The 24,141-nt window shown below is 42.6% G+C and overlaps 1 protein-coding gene across 1 annotated transcript in view; it reads left to right on the top strand.

Moving 5' to 3' along the window:
* The window catches only part of VNN1 (vanin 1), a 58,866-nt gene extending 38,709 nt beyond the window's left edge, over positions 1–20,157 (top strand). Inside the window, exons 3-7 of the mRNA XM_073575828.1 lie at positions 2,128–2,320; positions 3,942–4,233; positions 6,437–6,807; positions 14,554–14,724; positions 19,825–20,157. Coding sequence (XP_073431929.1) covers positions 2,128–2,320; positions 3,942–4,233; positions 6,437–6,807; positions 14,554–14,724; positions 19,825–19,932 — 1,135 coding nt within the window. The 3' untranslated portion in view covers positions 19,933–20,157. The remainder of the gene's footprint in view (positions 1–2,127; positions 2,321–3,941; positions 4,234–6,436; positions 6,808–14,553; positions 14,725–19,824) is intronic.
* The last annotated feature ends 3,984 nt before the right edge of the window (positions 20,158–24,141 follow it).

The raw sequence follows: 24,141 nt of genomic DNA, 5'->3' as shown, positions 1-24,141 counted from the left end.
AACTGCGGTTGACCTGCACTTACTGGGAAATCATCGTTCGCGAGTAATAATTGTAATCAATGATCCCCATCACTAACGTTGTTCAGCGGGTTATCTGCACCTGTAAGCGACAAACGCTGGCCTTTTCAGTGTAGCGCACATGCAGCCATGGACATGTAAGGGCATGACACACCAGTTATTGGCCAATCTCATGTGCCAGAGCCTCACGTGTCCCTCTAGTAAGCCAGACTCGGACCGCGGGGCATGACGGAGTCTCGTTCGTTAACGGAATTAAGCTTGCAATGTGTGCATCTTTTCTGTAGCTGGCATGGTTGATGTTGCCCGTGTTGAGTCAAATTATGCCGTAGGCTCCACTCCTGGTGGTGCCCTTCTGGACATTCCTTTAAGGTTCAGCTTTGCAACCATACTGCCCACGTAAAACAAACACTTTGCCTTCATGAACGCTGTTTGGAGGGTCATGACTCATGGGAATAACGCCGCCCAATCAGTTAACCTGCTAGAGAGATCCTTCGTTGCTCCCAAGCATGACATCACACTCCCTAGGAGGAAGGTAATGCCACTGTGGCGACGTACTCCTGGGGGCGACACAAGTGCACTGATGCCCAGCCACTGCTCGATGAATCTGCTGGTACATTGACCCAGACCACTACATTCCCCTCGCACGCTACCCGGCCTGAATCTGACCCTGATGAAACTCAGGTTACCCTTCCCATATACAGTTCCATCTTACACGGTGACAAAGAGGAAGCTGCAGATGAAAGTGCAGGTTCGGCCCACCCGCCATCAGACACACCACCGTACTATCAGGGGCCCTGTGCCAGTGCCGTCGCCAACGAGTGGGCCCCCCCTGCTTGCTCAGGATCACAGCACTTGCAAGGTTGAAATACTGTGCAGTGAGATGGAAGATGGGGACGACGAGGAGTCCAGACTAGTACAGGGATTCCCTAGCGAGGAGACTTATTTGATTGTTTTCAATGTTGGGACAGCAATTTTTGGGGAGCACTATACTCTGGAGAATGATAGATGGGGCCCACCATACACTGGAACATTCCAAAGGTGGACATCAGACACTGGAGCAGCATTTACAGGGCCCATTATACACTAGAGCATTAGAAATGGGGCCCATTATGTTTGGAGCATTATTTGGGCCCATAAGACAGTGGAGCTTCATCCATGGGGACCAACATATACTGTAGCATTATGTGGAGCTCATCATATGCTGTTTCAAACATTATATGGGACCAATGATTCTGTATGGAGAAATAGATGGGCCTCGTTATGAGATGTAAAAAGTGAAGTATTTTTCATTGTACTATACCGCTATTTCTCTGCCGTATCGGAGCATGATGAGTTGTGGTATTATGTGTTAAAGGGGCGCTCTTTCGCCCAGGGCACATGAAAACCTGGAGCCAGCCCTACCCCCCCACAACTTTAGCCAAATAACCCCCATTTTTCAGTGCGTAACTTGTATTATGAAGTTAATTAAGGTTGACCAGCTTAAGTAAGAAGAATTGATGCTTTTGGCATTCAAATGAGCACTGTAGGTGTGTTTCCTGTCCTCCTCTCACTGCCTACTTTTATTCCCCATTGACTTACATTGGGTTTCGTGTTTCCGGACGACCCCGACTTTTCCCTATAATCGGCCGATCTTGCTCGACCCGACTTTTGGAAAAGTCGGGTTTCACGAAACGAAACTCGACCATAAAAAAACAAAAGTCGCTCAACTCTACTAGTCGGACCAGTTTCATCTGAAGCAAATTTTGTTTCATGAAACCCGATCCGACCAAAGTCGCTCAACTCTAGTGCATACCATCTAATGGACAGTGTTTGAAGGGGATTAATGTTTTCAAGATGTTATCTTGAATAAAAAAAATTTAAATAAGTATACGTAATTCTCGTTTTGCTGGGTAGCCCCTCGTATATGTGTGGAGACACAACCTTACAAATATAAACCAAGAAATAAGTGATTATATTTACATTAATCCTATGACTCAAAATATATCTAAAAATGGCATCAAAATACAGCAATTTTATTACAGCTATGTTGTACATTGCAGGGTCTTTGTGGCATTTCTTTTTTGTGAGAGAGCATCTATTCTGACAAGTTATTGCCTTTGAATTGTGCAGGTTTGGTCCAACTCCTGTTCAGACAAGACTGAGTTGTATGGCAAAGGATAATTCCATTTATGTGGTTGCAAATATTGGTGATAAAAAATTGTGCAACATCTCTGATATTGGATGCCCAGATGATGGCCAATACAACTATAACACTGCTGTAGTATATGACTCTAGTGGGAAGTTAGTAGCACGTTATCACAAGGTATGTCTTCATGATTCGATTTATATGCCAAGCAAGTATTTTCTTAAAAGGAACGTGTCCTCAGTTTTTGCTGCCAAAACTATGGGTCACATGGTATTCTGACAATATCCCCTCACAGCACTATGTTTTAGGGTACATGCACACGACTTCTTTTTCAGGAGGGTATGCTCCGTAAACTACGTGAAAAAGCACTCAATAATTGTAAAAAGGTTGAACATGTAGGCTGTAATATAAAAACAACTTGTTGTTCCAAACGTTCAGTCTTTTCAACTTCTTTTATCTAGCTCAGCTTTCTAAAGACGTGAATCAGTTAAAAGAAGTGACCTGACAATTCTTCAGGTGGCTTTTTATTAAAAGAAATATGCCGGTGGCAAAGCTTCTGCAAAAATGACTGCTAAAATTTTGAAACTTTTACCGCTCTGATGCCATTTTTACTAGCTCTGACAAAATGGGTAGAGCTTAGGTGGGTCGAGGTTGTCGCAACCACCACTCGTCAAATTCATAAAGAGCAGCGACATTTGCTGTGCCACAAATCTTACTTCAGCAGGGACTGGCGTAAGATTTATGGAGTGCGCACAAAGAGACACACACAAATTGTCAGATGCTCCTGATTCATGAAGAATGTAGCGCTATAGCATGCAAACATGAAATATGAAAATTGAGTTGCATTCCTGCACTGGAAATATGAAAAATTGAGAATGCTTAGTGCATAAATTGGCCAAGTCATGTGTACATGGCAGCCATGTTAAGGGGATTGCCAGGACCTAATTCCAGTCCTCTCTTAGACAGTCTACATCTATCTGGGAACCTAATATGAATCCTCTCTTGGACTAAAGTCTAAATCTCTATGTAGGGGTAGCACTCTTATTTGTTTGATTGTATTTGAGTTGGCTAATCTAGGTAAGCACCTGTTCAGACCTGATTTATGTTTGGATGTGACGGTCAGTTTTTTTGATATTTGTATGCATTAACCTTCTGACTGAGCACTTCGCCCCTTAGCCTCAGGCGTTTTTTTGCAACAGGATCCTACCCCTCCATAGAGAAATAGACTTTAGTCCAAGAGAGGATTCATGTTAGGTTCCCAGAGAGAAGTAGATTGTCTAAGAAAGGATTGGCATTAGGTTAGGTCCTGGAAAACGAGAATCACCTTATCATGACTGCCAGGTACACATGACTTGGCCAATTTATGCACTAAGCATTCTCAATTTTTCATATTTCTAATGCAGTAATGCAATTCAATTTTTGTATTTCATGTTTGCATGCTATAGCGCTACAGAGTGCTGCCTTATCTGTTTGATTGTATATGAGTTGGCAACTCTAGGTAAGCACCTGTTCAGACCTGGTTTATGTTTGGATGTGATGGTCACTTTTTTTCGATATAGGTAGATTTAACACATTCCTGTTATGAGGCAGCCAGTCCATTTGTAGAGTTCTTTATGATTAAAAACAATTGCTTTTTTTTTTAGATCTTTCTGTTGATTTCTCTAATTTTTCTAGCTTTAATATGTATTTTGCAATATATATATCGCAATACTTTTTTTAAAATTTCTGCTAATGGAGACTTTTACAGCTTATATCAACATAATTGTGTGGTTTGTCTAATGGTACATCTCTCTTACAGTATAACTTGTTTCTTGGAGAGGTCCAATTTAATGTTCCCAAAGAACCTGAGATTGTGACCTTTGACACTCCATTTGGAAAATTTGGGATTTTTATTTGCTTTGACATACTTTTTTATGACCCAGCTGTTGCACTTGTAGTAGAGCACAATGTGGACACTATTATTTTTCCTACTGCATGGATGAATCTTCTCCCTCATCTGACTGCTATAGAATTCCACTCAGCATGGGCGATGGGAATGGGTGTAAATTTGCTTTCAGCCAACACCCACAATACAAGCATCAGGATGACAGGTAATGCTAAATGCAATCTCTCAGATATATATGCCATACAACAAGGCCTATAAATAACTTCCCATTAACTAGTCTTCAAACAAAAATAAAGGAAGTGTGTACCACAATTTTATAACAGACATTCAATTTGGTTAAAGCCAACATTTATTTGGTCATATAAAAAATACATACTCATTGTATAAATCACAAAAAATGAAGATACATGGTGCACAGTATAACCACTAACAAGGGTATCGCAATAGACAAATTCAGGGAAGAATATAACTTTGTATAGTATTACTATAGTGCACAGGATATATGTCTACAGAAAATATGCGCTAATAATATCATGCGATTTGTTTATGACACCTGTGCACCACTCATAAATATAGAAATTAATGACATTGTCCCCAGATACTATGATCAATATCTAGCATATGTTTCCAAAAAAGACTAATAAAAGAAACTGCCAGAAATATATGTTTAGTATGGATAACAAGCTGAATGTTCTCAGGACAACTGCTTAGGGGCAAAAATGGACAGACTAAAAGTTTATTGTCAAAAGAATATATATACCTCTTTCTTAAAGTGCTATGTGCAAAGTGCAATAAGATATAAATATCACTTATATATGATTATGTGTAAATTACCTAGTGGCAGTGTACAAATAAACAGCCTCAGAGTTAATCTCCAACCATAGTAAAGCATGTCTCTATATGGAAAAGCCCATCATCGCAGTAAAGAACCAGCACATAAAATAAACATGGCAGCTTAATGTGAATACCTGACCTGTTAGTGGCAGCAGTTCCCCGACGCGCGTTTCGCGTGAGCTTTTTCAATAGGGGGGTAAGTATATACATATATTGACAACTTCTAGTCTGTCCATTTTTGCCCCTAAGCAGTTGTCCTGAGAACATTCAGCTTGTTATCCATACTAAACATATATTTCTGGCAGTTTCTTTTATTAGTCTTTTTTGGAAACATATACTAGATATTGATCATAGTATCTGGGGACAATGTCATTCATTTCTATATTTATGAGTGGTGCACAGGTGTCATAAGCAAATCGCATGATATTAGCGCATATTTTCTGTAGACATATATCCTGTGCACTATAGTAATATTATACAAAGTTATATTCTTCCCTGAATTTGTCTATTGTGATACCCTTGTTAGTGGTTATATTGTGTTCATTTTTTGTGATTTATACAATGAGTATTTTTTATATGACCAAATAAATGTTGGTTTTAACCAAATTGAATGTCTGTTATAAAATTGTGGTACACACGTCTCTCAGATATATAGTTTGAAGTTTTTTTTCACTTTTAGAAAAATGGTCCCCAAATAATATAATCCTATTAAAAATACAAACTCAGATAGTATTCATCCTCCCTATGTTCAGTGCAGCTTTCCACTGCTGATCTTATTTCTGTTTTGGCAGCAGCAGTGATGTCATGTGGACAGTGCACATCACCACTTTAGCTTCCTAGATCAGAAGAGCTGAAGTGCTAAGTGATTGGCTGCAGAGGTTATTATGTGCACTGTCAACATGATGGCACTGCTGCATCCGATCCTTCTCTAGTCGGTCAGAGTAGACTTCTTCTCTTACTTACTTACTGAATGGCTGCAGCTTATTAGTGGCCACTGATTGACTGCAGCATAATTAATAAGTATGAAACTTGGAGCATGTTGCATACTGCATACCAGGGGTGTGAATATGAAAGTAAACTAAAACGTAGGGCAACATTTTAAACTTTTTTTAATTACTAACTTATCTAAAAATATTGGCAGGTGTCCATACTGATGATAAACACAGCTCTGTTTTCCTACTGCTTCCTTTGCCTGTTGCATGATCAAGTATAAGGATAAACATGATAACAAAATAGCTTTTTCCAAATACCACGCCAGTGTATAGATTTTGTCTGGTATTGCAGATTAGTTCTGTTAAAGTGAACGGTTTTGCAGTACCAGACATAATCCATGGATGGGTGTGGCATTGTATTTAGTAGATAGTATCTAAAGAATGTTTCTCTTATTTTGGTCAACCTCTTTAATGAGTTAGTAAAAAAATGTGAAAGTTGTGGGTTATTGTAAGAGTAAAATGAAATGTGCAACAGCCTACAATTCTCAAATATTAAAATTAAACTATTATTATAACTATTATTAGAATTACTATTATCACTTTTAAAACAATCTTTTTTTTTTTCTGCTTTTCTATTAATAGGCAGTGGAATCTTTTCCCCAAATAAAGTTGTGCCGTATTACTATAACATGATGAATGAGTCAGGACACCTCCTGATCTCCGAACTCAATTCCCATCCTCGGAATTCCTCATCATATTATCCTATTACTTGGAACCTATATGCTTCTCAAATTAAGAACTCTCCTTCAGGAAGCAACATATTTAATGGGTACCTTTTTGCTGATAATTATACTTTTACTGAACTTGAAGAGCTACATGGAGAGTATTCCATATGTCAAAATGACTTTTGTTGTCACCTAAATTACACAATGGCTGAGAAGTACAGTGATGAAGTGTATGTATTTGGTGTTTTCGACGGTTTGCACATCGTTGAAGGAGAATACTATCTACAGGTATTTCACCATTTTTCTTTGAAATTAATTAAAAAACACAGTTATGGTTGCTAGATGATGCACAGTAGTAGATTAAAAGTGCAGACATTCCAAGTTTCAAGTACTACATTTTAATAAAGGTTTTCACTGAAGGAAAATCCTTTATATGGATGAGAGAACTAAAGAGAACTAATTTAAAGCCGTGTCCTTAGAAAATGACCTGTTGCTTAAATCAGTGGTCCCCAACCTTTTTTGCACCAGGGACCGGTTTCAAGCAAGACCATTCTTCCATGGCCCGGCAGGGCGGGGATGGAGGTGTAGCAGGGGCGGGGCTTTGGTCATAAGGGGGCGGGGCTATGGACGCGGTTGTAGAGTAGCAGTGCATACTTATAATTAAATGATAACATTTATAATGTGACTCAACTCACCATAGGTTTTGAATGAGTGCTCCATCACCCCATCATTGCCTTCACCACATCACTCACTTCTCCCCATCATTGCCTTCACCCCATCACTCCCTTCTCCATCACCCCCATCATGGCCTTCTCCCATCACCCCCTCATGGCCTTCTCCCATTACCCCCTCATGGCCTTCTCCCATCACCCCAGGCATCGTGGCCTTCTCTCCCCATCACGGTCGTCTCCTCATGTCCCCATCTCCTCCAGGGCCAGGCTCCACCTACACAAACACAGACAAACACACATACACACACAGACAGACATACATATACATACACACACACACACACACACACACACACACACACACACACACACATATATACACATACAGTCAGACATACATACATACACACACACACATATTATATATACACACACCACCTCTCTCCTCTCACCTGTCCGCAGCATCGCCCGCGCTTCCTCGCTCTGACACAGCAGCGGCTGCGGCGCGCTCCTCTCTGTGTCAGTCAGAGACAGGAAGCGCGGGTGGCGGGCAGGAAGCTGGACGGGTCCTTGCAGCTCCGCTCCTGCTACTCCCTCTTGCAGGCAGCGGAGCTGCTTGGATTGCTCCCTGGCCGCCGCTACACATGAGGGCAGTCTAAGAATTGCTGCACACCGCCCCAGCCCCCGCTATGCCACTGACCACCCCTGGCTCCCCTTGTGTCCACGGACCGGCAAGGGCACTGCAGCGGCCCGGTGCTGGGCCGCGGACCAGCGGTTGGGGACCCCTGGCTTAAATCATGTTTTGTATTACGGTATAAATATATATATATATATATATATATATATATGTGTTAGTGAAGGCGGAATGCACTAAATGTTAAATAATAGAAAGTGCATTCGCCGCCCGGGGTCCACCGTGCAGTAGGTGTTAAAGCCGCTGCTAGACAATGGTAGACGCGCTATGTGGCGGCGGTATAGCACACGTGGGTTATAACGTCATCCGATGTGCGCTGGGTGTACTCTGTTGATTCACAGAGTCGCTAAAGGCATGAACATAAATGCCGAGCCTTTTGACCTCACAGGACTCAGCGGGGTGCACGCACGGTATGTGGTCACAGGACTAAACCCAAGACTCAGGGCAATGTACGTCTACACTTACCATGCGCGAGGCGTCGCTACCGCGGACGCCAACTAGTACTGCTACAGCAGGGCGGTGACTGAGCCAGCCGCAATGCGACAGTGCCCAAGAGGGGCGAACTGTCGGACGCGAGTATTGTGGAGGATGTGCCGTGTGGCCAGTAACTTGCCACTGACTGGCGCTGACTCTATAACTAGATCCCTATACACATTCGTAATATCAGAGGGAGGGGAATCTTAATGAGTCACTTGCAGTCCATACATCCATCACCATTCACACAGTAGCAATTAGAGTCTATACTAGCTCATGGCCGAGCGGCCATGTGGACCTTTTATAGCCGTGCGCCTCTGGGACCTTCCAGATCTTTGAGATGGACCAATCAGATCAGGAAGACCTGAGCACGTGACTCCCGATCTCCAAAGGGAGATCGTCTCGTGAGCATGCCCAGTAGAGCGACGGAGGGACTTAGCCTCTGGAGTGATTTTCTGCTGAGCAGCCTGCACTGCCATTGCTGATCCAAAGGTGGCAGCAACAACCAGACCCCCAGAGCAGGTCTGGGCAGAGCATCTGGGACGCCGAGACTGCTTAGCAATCTCCTCTGCGGTCGATAGACAATGGGATACCGCAGAATGTGAGCCTGCTGAGCTGCTGCAGGAACCCGACGCCTAATATATATATATATATATATATATATATATATATATATATATATATATATATATATATATATATTTTTTTTTTTTTTAAATGTCGCCAATGTTTTTTTATTTCATATTTTCTGATGACATTTCTTTTAAATTATGAAATGGTAAAATGCAAAGATAAGTTGTATAAAACGCTATGTCATTTCTAGGTTCAATTTTCAGTTTTGATAAATTTATTTTTATTGCATTAGGATCTCTGTTTTGTCCTACAGCAGAACTCAAAGGCACAGAATCATCAAGACCGGTGTTGTTCATACTAGTCTTGATGAGGGGGCCTGGTGGAGTCAGAGACACTTGATACATTAAGGGGCATATGCTTCTTAATGAATCAGACGCGTCTTTAAAGTGGTGTGTGTCTCCCTGAATAATATCCTCCATAGCGGGTCATGAATTAAATAAAAAGATACCACTACCCTCCATTCTGACCGTGTCCCGCTCCAGCTCCACCCATGTTGCTAGAGGAGGCTGAAACTGGAATGAAAACGTCCAAAAAATTTTTTTTGTGCAACGATGCATTGTACAAGAAAAAATAGTGACTTTTCAAAATGTACCATACTAGATTTTTTGCTTAAACTCTTTGATGAATGGTGGCCTAAGTCTTTTACATAGTCATACGGTTGAAGGGGTTGTCCAGGATTTCTTTAACCCCTTGCACTTTCCCACAAACTACCATACATGTATGGCACTGCAAATTCCATTCACCTGGCTGTGTGGTGATCGAGTAAAAATGGCTGCTGTCTCAGCAGACCATCCCTGCACGTTACCACGGGAGGCTGTACCTCCTGCCCGCATTGGCGATGGCTGTGATTTGCGAGTCAATTCTGAGCAGCCAATCACAGCACGTTACCATTAAACTGGAGAAACAAAATCGAATATGGCAAGTCTGAGACCGCACAAATCATAGCAGTGAAAATACGCTTTTTTGGCGATTGGTGGATCAATAGTTACTGACTAATTGCGCTCAAAGGGTTAAGTTAAAATGATGATTGCAGCTCCGCACATTATTTTTCCATAATATCTGATGTGCAGAATGGTTCTGTAGATCATCTGTGAACCTGTGAGAGAAATAATTGGTTGCCAGCAGCTGTGATCTTCCTGCTATCCAGAGTGTCCAATCTTCAGTTCTTTGTTCCTGTGCTGTGCTGTCTGCTGTGCTGTGCTCTGCTCTGTGTGACTGATCTGAGTACACTGCAGCAGCAGTACCTGATCCCTGTCCCAGCTCCCTCCATCCCCCAACCCCCATCACCCCACTCCCAATTGCATTTTTGGCACTTATTTTTTGGCGACTTTTATGTGCGCGCATCTTCCGTCCACCCCCCCCCCCCAATTGAATTCTGTGCTAAGCATCCTTGTTCAATTTTTGGTGCACTTTTTTTTTGCCACAATAACGTGTGCGCTTCCCATGGTCACAGTGCTCTGATCAGTAATACTGATCACAGTCTGTGCAAAGGGACTTTTCTTTTCTGTAAGTAGGTATTGCGGACATTGCAGTGTTAGTGACGTCCGAATTTCTTGTAAAAAAAAAAAAAAAAGATTATTATTTATTTTGCAGAAAAAAAAATGTATGTTTAGTACCGAGTAGCTTTGTAGGTAGGGAATTAGAAGAGCGGACGTCACTGTGTTAGTGAAGTCTATTTTTCTTTTGCAGAAGAAAATGAAAAGTTAGTACCAAGTAGCTTCATAGTTAGGTCATTATGGGGTAGCGAACATCGGAGTGTTAGTGAGGAAAAAAATAGTTTATACCTACCAGTTTTATAGGTAGGTTATTAGTGTAGTGAAAGTCACTGTAAATTTTCTTAAACCAAGTTTTCTTTACTTCTACTAATTTCTCGTTTCATTTTTTCCTCTTTTTTTTCTTAAAGATTTCCTTCTAAATTTTTCCTTTCTACTGCTCTTTTCTACTTTTTTCCCTAATTTTTTCTCTTCGTTTTTTCTTTACTTGTTTTTTTCTAATTATTTATCTAATAAATGTAATAATAAATAGTACACTTTACACAGGCCTCACATAATACACGTGTAAAAGCACCACTTACACACAAATCTCCACCATTTAGAAGAATAAAATATAAATGTCCCACTTGTCAATAAAACACTATTCAGCACAGGAGGCACTTTCCTTGCTTCTGATACAGATTCAGGCAGTGAGGAAGATCCTACATTCCTCTTTTTTTCTTCCTTATGTAGTGAAAAAGGATCCCAGCAACTAGCTCTAGGACCGAGGCAACCCCTTCATCAATTGATCCAATATGGACTCCACCCCTTGAAAATTAGCCTGTTATCCTTGATTTTATGGGCAGCTCAAGAATCCAATTTAACACTACAGGCCTCAATGAAATTGACTTTTTCAAATTCTTCGTCAGTGAGGATGTAATAATTCTTATGGTGGCCCAGTCAAAATTTATATGCTTATACATTTTTCACCCCAAATCCCATTTTATCATTTGCCAGATGGACCCCTTTAAATGCAGCAGAAAGTTTGACATTTTGGGGCATTGTGCTGCATATGGGCATAGTTGAAAAACTGAGCTTTGGCAATAGTGGAGTACTGATATACTGTATTATAGAGCAAGCCAGGATTCTGTATCCATGACAAGATTTGAAGCAGCCCAAAAATGTTTGCATTATAATGATAATGGGGAGTTTCCTCCCTGAGATGATCCAAAATTTTGATTGTCTATACAAAATTTTTCCAGTAGTTGAACACTTCAACAGAAAATTTGTTGAGGCATACATCCCCCAAAGGGACATCAGTATTGATGTATCTCTAGTTTATTTCAAATGGAGGCTAAAATTCCAAAAATACTTGCCCAGGAAGAGAGCAAAATGAGGAATTAAACTGTACACGTGATGCAAATGTACCTCTGGGTACACTCACAGATTTAGTGTTTACGAAGGAAGGGACACCCAAATTGACCACCCTGAATGCTCCCCTGTCCAGAAAGTGAGTGGTAAAATTATGTGGGAATTGCTGCACCCACTGCTGGATAAAAGTTATTATCACCTGTACGTAGATAACTTCTACATCAGCATCCCATGCTTGAAGTCCCTTTCTGTCAGAGGTACAGATGCATTTGGCGCTGTGCAGAAAAATCAGAGAGGCCTCCCTAAGCTGCTAACTTGGCAACTGTTGAGAAAGGGTAAGAGCAGAGCCCAATGCAGCGACAACTGGCTGGTGGTCGAGTACAAGCACAAGAGAGATGTCCTTATCTTGACCACCACACACCATGACAATAGCTCCCGTCACTGTCTGAGGTACCACAACAGATGTCCCAAGCCATATTGTATCCTGAATTATAATAAATTAAAGGGAGCTGTAGATCTCTCAGAACAGGTCCTCAAACCATACAGTGCCATGTGAAAAGCAAGTATGGTACACAAAACTGGCTGTGCACATTGAAAAGATGGCACTATACAATGCTTTTGTGTTTCGATGGCAGTCAATGCAGGGACCTTCCTTCAGTTTGAGGAATTAGTTATCAAGGCCCTAAGGTTTGGCAGTCAAGAAGGTAAGGGTCCCAGTATTTTGAAACTGATGGTGCCCGTATTGTACTAGGACAAAATTTTCTGGGTGAGGTTCCCTAAATTGCAAGGAAGGGAAGAACACAGAAGGGCTAAAACCTGTCATTAAAAACCTGGCATTTGCATTAAATATTGCTTCAAAGCATGCCACACATCTATGGACTGATAAAATTTGGTTTTACCTTGATAACCAGATCCTTTTATAGTCTGATGTACTCATCATAACTTACACATACCACCACATTATTAATTTATGCACCGGTATTGCCAAAGAATTATTTATTATCATAACTATACTGTAACTATGTCTGTAGATAATTCCTTGAGGGATGTAGTTTTCTTAATGGGGTTACTTGTAGGGGTGTTCCCCATCAGGGGCATCAAAGTCTGATCAAAAACGTTACTCCTTCCTTTTGGAGCTCGGCAGTGTACCCAGACAGTAGTTTCCCGCCACATATTGGGTGTTGGCATACTCAGAAGAAGTTGTACAACAGATTTTGGAATCAATTTTCTCCTGTTACTCTTATGAAAAGGAAAACATTGAGGCTAAAGCTAAATTTTTGTGGGAAAAATCTTAATTTTCATTTTCACAGCTCAATGTTTTCAAATTCTGTGAAGCACCTGTGGTTCCAGGGGGTTCACCATTTCCTTCAAAGCCGTGCCGTGCGCCCAAACAGTAGCTTTCCATCACAAGTGGGGTATCTGCATGCTCAGGAGAAATTACACAACAAATTTTGGGGTTCATTTTCTTCTGTTACCCTTGTGAAAATGAAAAAAATGGGGTTAGGCTAAGCAATATTTTTGTGGGAAAAGTCTTAATTTTAATTTTTTCCTTCCTCATTTCTTTCATTCCTGTGAAACACCTAAAGGGTTAAAAACTTCTTGAATGTGGTTTTGAGCACTTTGAGGGGTGCAGTTTTTAAATAGGTGTCACTTTTGGGTATTTTCTGTCTGATAGGCCTCTCAAAGTCCCTAAAAAAAAATGGTTTTGTAATTTTTTGGGAAAGGGAAAAATAAGAAATTGTGCTGATAAACTTTTAACTCATCTAAATTTGTAAAAAAAAATTGGTTAAAATATGATGCTGGTGTAAAGTAGACATGTGGTAAATGTTATTTATTAAATATTTTGTGTAGTATAACTATCTGGTTAAAGGGCACATAGTTTCAAAGTTTGAAAATTTTGAAATTTTCAATTTTTTGTCAAATTTTCTGTATTTTCATAAAAGAACGCAAATTATACCAACCTAAATTTGTCACTAAAATGAACTACAACATGTCATGATAAATACAATCTCAGAATTTGGATATGTTAAAGCGTTCCTGAGTTATTACTTCATAAAGTGACACAGGTCAGAATGGAAAAAAAATTGGCCTGTTCAAGAAGGTGAAGACAAACTCTGGGGTGACTGAGTTAAATAATAGAGATGAGCAACTTTGCCTTTTTTAGTGTCGAGTCGGGCTTCATGAAACCCGACTTTCTCAAAAGTCGAGTCGAACGAAATCGGCCGACTATAGGGAAAAGTCGAAGGTCCGACTGAAACACAAAACCCAATGCAAGTCAATGGGGAAGCAAAGTCAGCATGGAGTGGAGGACAGTAAACACACCTACACGCCTGACCGCTTTTTTAAAGTGCGCAAAATCTCTCTCTCTCTCCCCAGACGCTGCACATGTCATCTTGTTGCCCACAGTGTACGTCCTTGCTCAGTGGCTGAAAATGTCATGTGCACGCATTCTGGGAAATCTGACTTTGGTGGTTATTTTGCCGACCGCATGGCCGACTTCATGCTGTGGTCGGGTTTCGGTCGGCGAAACCCGACTTTCCCATAAGTCGGCGACTTTTGAATCTGGCCGACCTGTTTCACTCAACTCTACTAAATGCTCAAAGCAGAGCATGTGATAACATAAAAAAATAACTTTTATTCATCTGGAGAACTACCCCACTAGTTCTAAAAATTTACAAAGAAAAAAAATATTTCCATGCTGATTCCATCTTTTTTTCAGGTATGCACAATGCTGAAATGTCAAAGTTTGGATTTTAAGTCATGTGGGGAATCTGTAGAGAAAGCCTCAACTAGATTTGACTCATTTTCCATAAGTGGGAATTTTTCAACTTCCTTTGTATTCCCAGAAGTTTTGCTGACTAATATTCATTTGGCACCTGACATGTTCCAGGTAAGTAATACTTTTAATTTATATTGTAAATTAGTAGATACAGTCACATAGTGGGGGATAAAACTAAGTATTGTTAACATGAAGAAGCCTATTACTTCATAGTCCATGAACAGAATGCTATTTTTGTACCAGCCATGGATCTTCAGATACAAGGTAACAGCCTTGTTTTTTGCTTATACACCTGTCTGTTTGGGTCATGTAATCAGTAGTTAGAGGGGAAATTGTGGTTTGTACACAGACCATGAAATGTGGACATGTAAAGCTGATCTAACATTAGTGAATACCTTAGTCATCATCCCAAAATAATCTCTAAAACCAACAGCTGACAGACAACACAAATTAAGTTATAGAATGAGAAGATAATCTCATGGTTGCTTGTAATTGCAGGTCAGGATGTGCAAGGTTCAGTTAGGATATTAGGGAACGTAATGTCATGGGGAAGCACAAGAACAACACATTATTATCATAATTTACTTATAGAGCACCATTGATTCCATGGTGCTGTACATGAGTTGGGTTTACATACAAGATACAAATATAAAACAATGGTGAACAAACTAACAATGACAGACTGGTACAGAAAGGAGATAGCCCTGCCCTTGCGGGATTACAGTCTACAGGGTAATGGGGAAGGAGACAGAAGGGAAGGAGGTTGTGGCAGCTTCGGTGGTGGTAAAGTGGCAGGGGGTCATTGCAGGATGTAATCTTTCTTGAAAAAGTGGGTTTTCAATTTTCAACTGAAAGTTTCAAGTGTGGTGGAGGAGAGAAGGAGGTCTTGGGAGGACTGAAGGTTACTTGTTGGAAGATATCGGTAGATTAGTTCAGAGATGTGCAAAGGATACAGATTATGGATGGCTTTGAAGCTTAGCGTTAGTAGTATGAGCTGGATGTGTTAGGGAATTGGGAGCTAATGAAAGGATTTGCAGAGGGAAGAAGCAGAGTAGTAGCGTGGACAGAGGTGCATTAGTTGGTCAGCAGTGTTAATGACGGACTGGAGATGTGCAAGAGTGTTAGCAGGAAAGCCACAGAGTAGGATATTGCAATAGTTGAGGCAGGATATGATGAGGGCATGCACTAGCATTTTAATAGATCAGGGTTGAGGAAAGGACAGATTCTGGAAATATTTTTGAGTTGGAGGCTGTAGGAGATGACAATAGCTTGTATGTGCGGTTTGAAGGACAGGGCAGAGCAGAGGGTTACTCCAAAACATCAGACATCCGGTTGTGCTGTAAGCATGGTGTCGTTAATTGTGATTGATATATCGGGTTGGGGGGGTTAGGTGAAATGAAGGAAATATGCATTCAGTTTTGTCAACATTATGTTTTAGGAAGCGAGAGGAAAAGAAGGAGGATATGGTGATAGGTCTATCACCTGGGATTCTGAACAGCAGAGAGTTGATGTCTGGGCCAGAGAGATAGTATATAATAGGCCCCATATATTGCTAAATAAAGAATAATAAGCCAAATATATTGCTCCATACATAACAGGTCCCATATAATGTTCCACACACTATATGATCGGCTCCATATAATGCTCCAGTATGTGATGTGCCCCATATATCGCTCCATATATAATGGTCCCCATATAATGCTCCATACAGTATAGGATGAGCCCCCCATAGAGTATAATGAACCCCATATATTGCTCCATACAGTATAATGAGTCCCATATAATGCTACGTGCAGTACATGATGGGCCCCATATATTGCTCAATACTGAATGGGCCCCACATAATGCTCTATACTGAATAGTCCCCTTATAATGTTGCATATATAATGGGCCCCATATGATGTTCCATATATTATGGGCCACATTTGATGCTCCATGATGAACCTCATATAAAGCTCCATATATACTGTAATGGGCCCCATATATGATGCTCCAGTGTATGATGGGCCCATATAATGCTTCATATATAATAGGCCCCATATATGATGCTCCAGTGTATGATGGGCCTCAGATACAATGTTACAGTGTATAATGGGCCCCATATATGATACTCCAGTGTATGATGGTCACTATATATAATGCTCCAAACATAAAAAAATATGAATACTCACCTCTCCTCACTGCTCTGTGCCATCTTCCAGCTCTCTGCACTGTGACTGTTCAGGCAGAGGGCGCACAGACATGATGTCATAGCATCTTCTGACCTGAACGTCACAGTCAGAAGACGCCGCAGTGGTGTGGGGGAGAGGTAAGTATTGAAAATGCAGGGGCTCTGAGCAAGCAGAGGGACCCAATCATGGGAGCCGGCACTGGCGCAGACACCGGGCCCCCATAGCGTGCCGGTGTCCCCGACAGCGAGTGGGCCCCCCAGCCTGCCCGGTGGGGCCTACAAGATGAGTTACTTCGTACACTTGATTGCTTTGAGTGCGAAAAGGAAAGCGTAGTGTTTCAGAATGACAAAGACCCGAAGCATATGTCGAGACTGGGAAAGAAATGGTTCAATGACAATGAAGTAGAGGTGCTGAATTGGCCCCCACAGTCCCCAGACTTCAACCCAATCGAACACTTGGGGATAGAGTTGAAGAAAAAATTGTATACATATCCAAGGAGATAGCCAAGATGTTTTTCTATAAAATGATGAAAGAATCCCACACCCATTGAATTGCAAAAAATAAAATCAGATTTATTAGCAAAGAAAATCCAAAACCTTTGATATTTTGGTCAAAAGGACCTTCTTCAGACTAATGGGATATAATAAACAGAAAAAGTTACCATCTTACAAATCCGAGTATACTGTATGTTTCAGTGAAATTTACAGTAAAATATACAATGAAATTTACAATGAGATTTACAGTAATATATACCTATGTACATAACAATCAAATTAGAATATTATTGACATCAATTCTTGTACAGATTTTTGATTTGGGCAAGGTTTCCTACATAGTGTTTTTCCTTTCATACAAAGGCAGCCTCAACAATTTTCATGTACTAATGTATATATTACTGTAAATCTCATTGTAAATTTCATTGTATATTTTACTGTAAATTTCACTGAAACATATACACAGATTTGTAAAACAGTAATTTTTTCTGTTTGCTTATTATATCCTTATAGTCTGAAGAAGATCCTTTCAACCGAAAAGTCAGTGTTTTTGGATTGCTTTGCTAATAAATCTGGCAACTCAATGATTGCCGGATTCTTTCTTCACTGAGTATATGGAGTGATATCCTATCTTAGCACCGTATTTTTATATAGTGCAATGTATATCCTATCTATAAAATGATGGTAGTCTCACTTTCAAAGCTGTAGAAGATGGTGAGAGATGGAGCCTGAGGCTGAGTGCACACGTACTTTTTTGCCCTGCGGATTTTACAGCGCAGAATTGAAGAAATCCGCAGGTCAAATGACCTGCATTTTTCCTGCGGATTTCTTCCATTTTTAATGCGGTTTTCTTGCGATTTTTGTGCGGTTTTCCCCCTGCGGATTTGGAGACTGGGGAGGTGGAAAACCGCACAAAAGAAGTGACATGCTGCGGATTTTGTACCGCAGGAAAACCAAGCGGAAAAATCCGCAGCGTCAGCACAGCGTTTTTTTTTTCATTGATTTAAATGCTACTGTACATCACAATATGGATATGCAACTTTTCTGCGCGATAAAATCCACTGCGGATCCGCTGGATATCTGCATCGTGTGCACACAGCCTTAAAGTCAAAAGTTCAAAACATTGTTACCCTTTTGCTCATCAGTATAAAACTCAGCAATGACTATTAGGCCCCCGTCACACATAGCGACGCACCAGCGATCCCGACAACGATATGACCTTGTCAGGATCGCTGGTGTGTCACTACATGATCGCTGGTGAGCTGCCAAACAGGCAGATCTTACCAGCGATGAGGACCAGCGACGACGCGGGTAACAACTGAGGACATTGCTTAGTTACCTGCTGTGTACCTTAGATACCAGCGCACTGGTGCAGGGAGCTGGTAACCAAGGTAAACAGCAGGCTTCTAAGCACCGCGCGGCGCTTAGAAACCCTCTGTTTACCTTGGTTACCAGCTCCCTGCACCAGCGCGCTGGTATCTAAGGCACACAGCAGGTAACTAAGTGACGTGCATGCTTAGTAACCTGCGGTTTACCTTGGATACCAGGCTCCAGCTCGCTGATCGCTGGTTTCCTGCCTGCCACTCGCTGCAATGCGTGCTGGCCAGCGGGAGACCGATGATCAAAAAAATGTCCAGGGCTTTCAAGCACAATCAGCGATACCCGGCGGGGGGGGGGGGGTGTGGTCGCTGATAGGTGTCACACACAGCGATATGGCTGGTGAGATCGCTGTTGCATCACAAAACTTGTGACTCAGGAGCGATCTCACTAGCGATCTCGCTGTGTGTGACGGGGGCTTTAGATAGCCAAGATAGTTTTATGGATGCGAGCAAATGAGAGAATTTACCTGGTTTCTCTTTCTGCAGCAATTGAACGGACATTACTGAGCCATGTAGTTGAGTAAAGGGGGTTTTACACATAGCGATATCGCTAGCAATATTGCTAAAGCATCACCGATTTGGTGACGCAGCAGCGATATTGCTAGCGATATCGCTATGTGTGATACTTACCTCTGACCGGCTCCCCCGCTGTCTGTCGCTGATCGCGCAAGATCGTGCAGCTCCATTTCTCGTCAGGCGCTTCCTGCTGGGCTTCCTGCTGGCGCCGACGAGCGATGCGTGGACTCGGATGGGAGGACGTCAGGATCGCCTCGTCTGAACGGTAAGTAATGACCGCTGTATTGCTGCTGCATCGCTGTGAGATCTGCCTGTGTGGCAGCTCACTAGCGACCATTTAGCGATGCACCAGCGATCCTGACCGGGTCGTATCGTGGTCGGGATCGCTGGTGCATCGCTAAATGTAAAGGGGCCTTTAAACTACAAAAGGTAAAAATCTTTAGACTCAGGATTTAGTTAAATGTTGCCCTCTCCCAGATGAGATGTTGGGAATGACAGGTATGAGGAGGCTTGCAGAGCTCTGGACCAGTAGTCACAGATTAATAACATTGCTGCTGGACCAGGTTTCTGTGAATCTTTTTTTCATTTAGCCTTAGCATCTATTGCTTATAACTCTTAAGTTAACTTTTCATTATGATTGTTTTTTTCCAGGTGCTAAAGGATGGACGACTTACAAGTAAATCTGCAATTTCTTCATATCCGCTGTTAAGTGCAACTCTGTTTGGAAGATGGTATCAAAAAGACCCAGCTTCAAACTGATGTACATATTCGTCTGATTCTGAAAGAAATGTTTGGTGGCAAATGTCTATGGGTTCCAGTGGTATTTCATATGTTTAAAATTTGTCATTTTTTTATAATTCCAAATTTCTTGTTATTTTTGCCAATTTTGCATCAATAAATTATTTTTGTTTCCACTAAATAATATATGAAATATCTTAAGAATTTATGATCAATAAACTTCATTAAACTGTCTATAAAATGTTATTTCAGACTTGTTACAATTACCTTTTTCAATTTACATGCCTTTGCATTTCTTTTTTCAAACCACAAACTTTATTTTTCATACTGTAAGGCACACCCTAGACTTCCCTGAAGGTGTCAAGTGAAGGAGTCATTATCACTAATTTTAAAGTATTAGGGTATAATAGGTAGGTAACAAATCTATTGTCAGTGTCTCTTTGCAGTGATTTTAATGCACACACAGCTCAGCTACATATGCACATATCCCCTGGGTGGGGGAAAATAACAGATGGAGGGCTGATTCAGGAGATAAGGCAAGGATGGCGGCCCCTGCATCTTCACCTTCAGAAGTATCCTGGGAAATAAGTCAAGCTAGGGCACCCCTCTAGTGGTAGGGACAGGGAAGGAGCCTCTAATCCTGGGTCACCTGACAGTTGGGTCGTGACATTAGCTCTGACTGTAACCATTATCTGATCCAATATGGATCCTATTACTACTCAGACCGGGCAACTGCAGCAGCTCAGTCTGGAAGTGGCAACTTTATGCATGGTTTTTTTGCAGCACCCTAATTAATACATGTGGTGTTGGAATCATGTCTCCCAGGCAATCCATAGTGGAGCCCAAGATCGCTTTGCCTGACAGGTTCTCTGGGGATCGTGACAAGATTGCTGTTTTCAGAGAGGCTTGTAAACTGTACTTTAAGTTATGTCCTGTTTCCTCAGATACAGGATATTGCTCCTTCAGATAGACCCCAAGCATGGGTGTTTTCTCTGTTGTCTAACTCCCAGTTGCTTCAGACGGTGGAGTAATTTTTTTGGGCGACGACCCCGACCGTGTTTCCTTGGTTGAGTCCACACTGTGCCAACTTCGGCAAGGAGTATTGCCCCGAGTTTCAGAAGTGGACACTAAGTGGAATGATCCTGCACTCCATAGCCCGTTCTGTGAGGGGCTTCAGTAAGGGTGAAGGATGCTTTATCCCTGTATGAGACTCCAGTCTCCCTTGAGGTGGCCATGTCTCTGGCGATCGGGGTTGATCGCCATCTTCGCCAGAGACATAGGGAGACACCCCAAGGTGCGGGAGTTTCGAGGCCAAGGGAGATCGGGACTCAGTCATATGAGGAACCCATGCAGGAGGGTGCAGCAACTCAGTCTGGAAAACTCTGTTGTTTGACGAAAAGGGGGAGTGTGTACCCTTCCCAATCTTGCAGTAAACATTCACTAGGACACCTAAGAAGCCCAGGTTTCGGGGAGGTTAGCAACCCGGGTGAACTCATCACCTCTGTGGGTAGGAGACAATTTTTTTTGCCAGTAGAAATTCACCCTGGGTGAAATTAAGGTAGATGTGTCTGCTTTGCTGGACAGTGGGATGGGGTTTAACTTGAATGATGCTAGGTTCGACAGGGTCCAAGGCCTCAAATCACATTCACTGTCTAGAGCCATACCCATAATCGCCATAGACTCCGCCCCCTTGATACAGGGGTATTTTACTCAAGTTGCCTGAAGTTTACATTTTCTGGCAGGGTCCATGCACTCCAAGGTGATTGACTGTTATGTGCTAGAGGGTCTGTCCTCATCTGTGGTTCTTGGTCTTCCTTGGTTGGCTCTGCACAATCCTGTTGTAAATTGGCAGACTCAGGAAATGATAAAGTGGAGTGAGTATTGTCAAGGACACTGCTTGGGTACCTGGCTTGCTAGGGTGGATACCCAGTTGTCATGATCTCAGTGCAGGTTTGACTCGCACACGTGGGGTTAATGTCTGGAACCAGTGCTGATGTCTGGCATTTCTGGGGTTAAAGGTTGTGGTCCCGGTGCAGGCTTACCTGCACACCTGGGGCTATGATTGTGGCCTCTCCCTGGTTCTGGGAGAGGCTTCTTATAGCCTCAGGACGCTCCCATCCCTGTCAGTTATACTCTTGCCCTTGGCATAGTGTGGTGACCCCTGAGTAGGTTTGTGCTGTGTTCTGGTTGCTTGATTATCTGTGTATGACTCGGTCTGTGCTCTGGATATTGCTTTGGATTCTGCTTGGTACCTTCTATGTCCGCTTGGTTTTGAATTCTACTTGGCCCTGACTATCCGTTCTGTCTCATCCCTGGTACGTTACTGCATCTCTGTGTATGAACCCCGTTTTGCCTGACTCTGAGTAATCCTGTATGGTGTCTTGCCATCTCACTAAGCAGTACGCTAAGCCCCGCCCCCTTAGTCACATGATCGTAGGTCCTGTGTTAGTACAGCCAGATCCGTCCAAACCATTCGTCGTGGAAGTGGACGCCTCTGAGGTGGGGGTGGGGGCGGTGTTGTCCCAGGGGCCTGCTACGCTAACCAACCTCAGGCCATGTGCTTTCTCTTCCAAGAAGTTCTCTGCTGCAGAAAGAAATTACGACGTAGGCAATAGAGAGCTTCTTGCTGTCAAATTGGCGTTTGAAGAATGGAGGCACTTTTTGGAGGGGGCCAGTCACCTGGTTACGGTGATCACGGATCACAAAAATTTGTCATACATTGAGTCTGCTAAAAGACTAACGCCCAGACAGGCCCATTGGTCACTTTTTTTTTCCCGTTTTCAGTTTACGATTACATTTCATCCAGGGTCTAAAAATGTCAAGGCTGACGCCTTATCGCGCAGTTTTCAGCCAGTGTCGCCCCCTGAGCCACCGTCCTCCATTCTTCACCCTGGGGTTGTGATAGCAGAGGACTCATCTGAATTGGAACGGGAGATTCAGGGGGCCCAATCGTGGGCCCCGGCGGCCAAGCCTGAGGGGAAGTTGTTTGTCCCAGAGCAACTTTGCCTGAAACTCTTGCAGGAGTTCCATGAATCCAAGCTGAGAGCTCACACTGGTACTTTAGCCACGCATCTGGAGGTGGCTAGGATCTTTTGGTGGCCTACCCTTGGTTTGGACATAAAAAAATTCATTGCTGGTTGTGGTGTCTGCGCTCGTTCTAAAAGCTCTCATAGCCGGCCGGCAGGGGAGCTGATGCCCTTGGCAGTGCCCGAAAGACCATGGACGCACTTATCCATGGATTTTGTTACCAATCTCCCTCCATCTAAGGGTAATACAGTGGTATGGGTAGTGGTGGACAGGTTTTCTAAGCAGGCTCATTTTGTACCCCTGTCCGCACTACCATCATCTGAGACGTCCAGGTTGTTTGTGTAGCATGTGATCCAGTTGCAAGGGGTACCCCTGAATGTGGTGTCTGATCGTGGTGTGCAGTTTGTGGCTAAGTTTTGGCGTGCTTTCTGCAAAAAATTAGGGATGTCTCTGTCCTTTTCATCTGCGTACCATCCTGAGAGCAATGGTCAGACGGAGCGCACTAACCAGTCCCTGGAACAGATCCTCAGGTCTCTAACCTCTGCTAGACAGAATGACTGGTGCGATGCACTGCCGTTGGCTGAATTTGCCTTCAATAGTCGGTTGAGTCAATCCACGGGTATGACTCCTTTTTTGATCAATTATGGGTTCAGTCCTCATTTTGGTGAGTTTTCTCGTCTGGACTCGGGGTGTCCCGGGGCTGAGGGCTCTGTTCAGCGATTACAGAATACGTGGGCAGAAGTTCAGCGGAGTATATCTAGGTCTCAGGGCAAGTATAAGTTTTTTGCGGACAGGAAACGAACACCAAGGCCCACATTTCTGGTTGGAGACAAGGTTTGGCTCTCCACGCGAAACATTAAGTTGAAGGTTCCTTCAGCCAAGTTGGGGCCCAAATTCATTGGCCCATACAAGATTGTGGAAAAAATCAATCCAGTGGCGTATAGGCTGTGCCTTCCACCCTCTTTCAAGATCCCTAACGTCTTCCACAAATCTCTACTGAAACCTTTTGAAGCAGTCCGGGGAGACTCCGAGTCTGCTGCTCCTCCTGTTTTGGTCGAGGGGCAGGTGGAGTACGAGGTTGGTCATGTCATAGATTCCAGGTTGGTACGGCGGTCGGTACAGTACCTGGTTCATTGGAAAGGGTATGGACCAGAAGACAGGTCCTAGGTACCGGCCCGGTTGATGCATGCTGATCGCCTGGTG

This window comes from Dendrobates tinctorius, unplaced genomic scaffold, assembly GCF_039654945.1.
Source record: "Dendrobates tinctorius isolate UK_male_01 unplaced genomic scaffold, ASM3965494v1 ptg000046l, whole genome shotgun sequence".
Lineage (NCBI taxonomy): Eukaryota > Metazoa > Chordata > Amphibia > Anura > Dendrobatidae > Dendrobates > Dendrobates tinctorius.
This window is presented reverse-complemented; position numbering and strand designations above follow the sequence as displayed.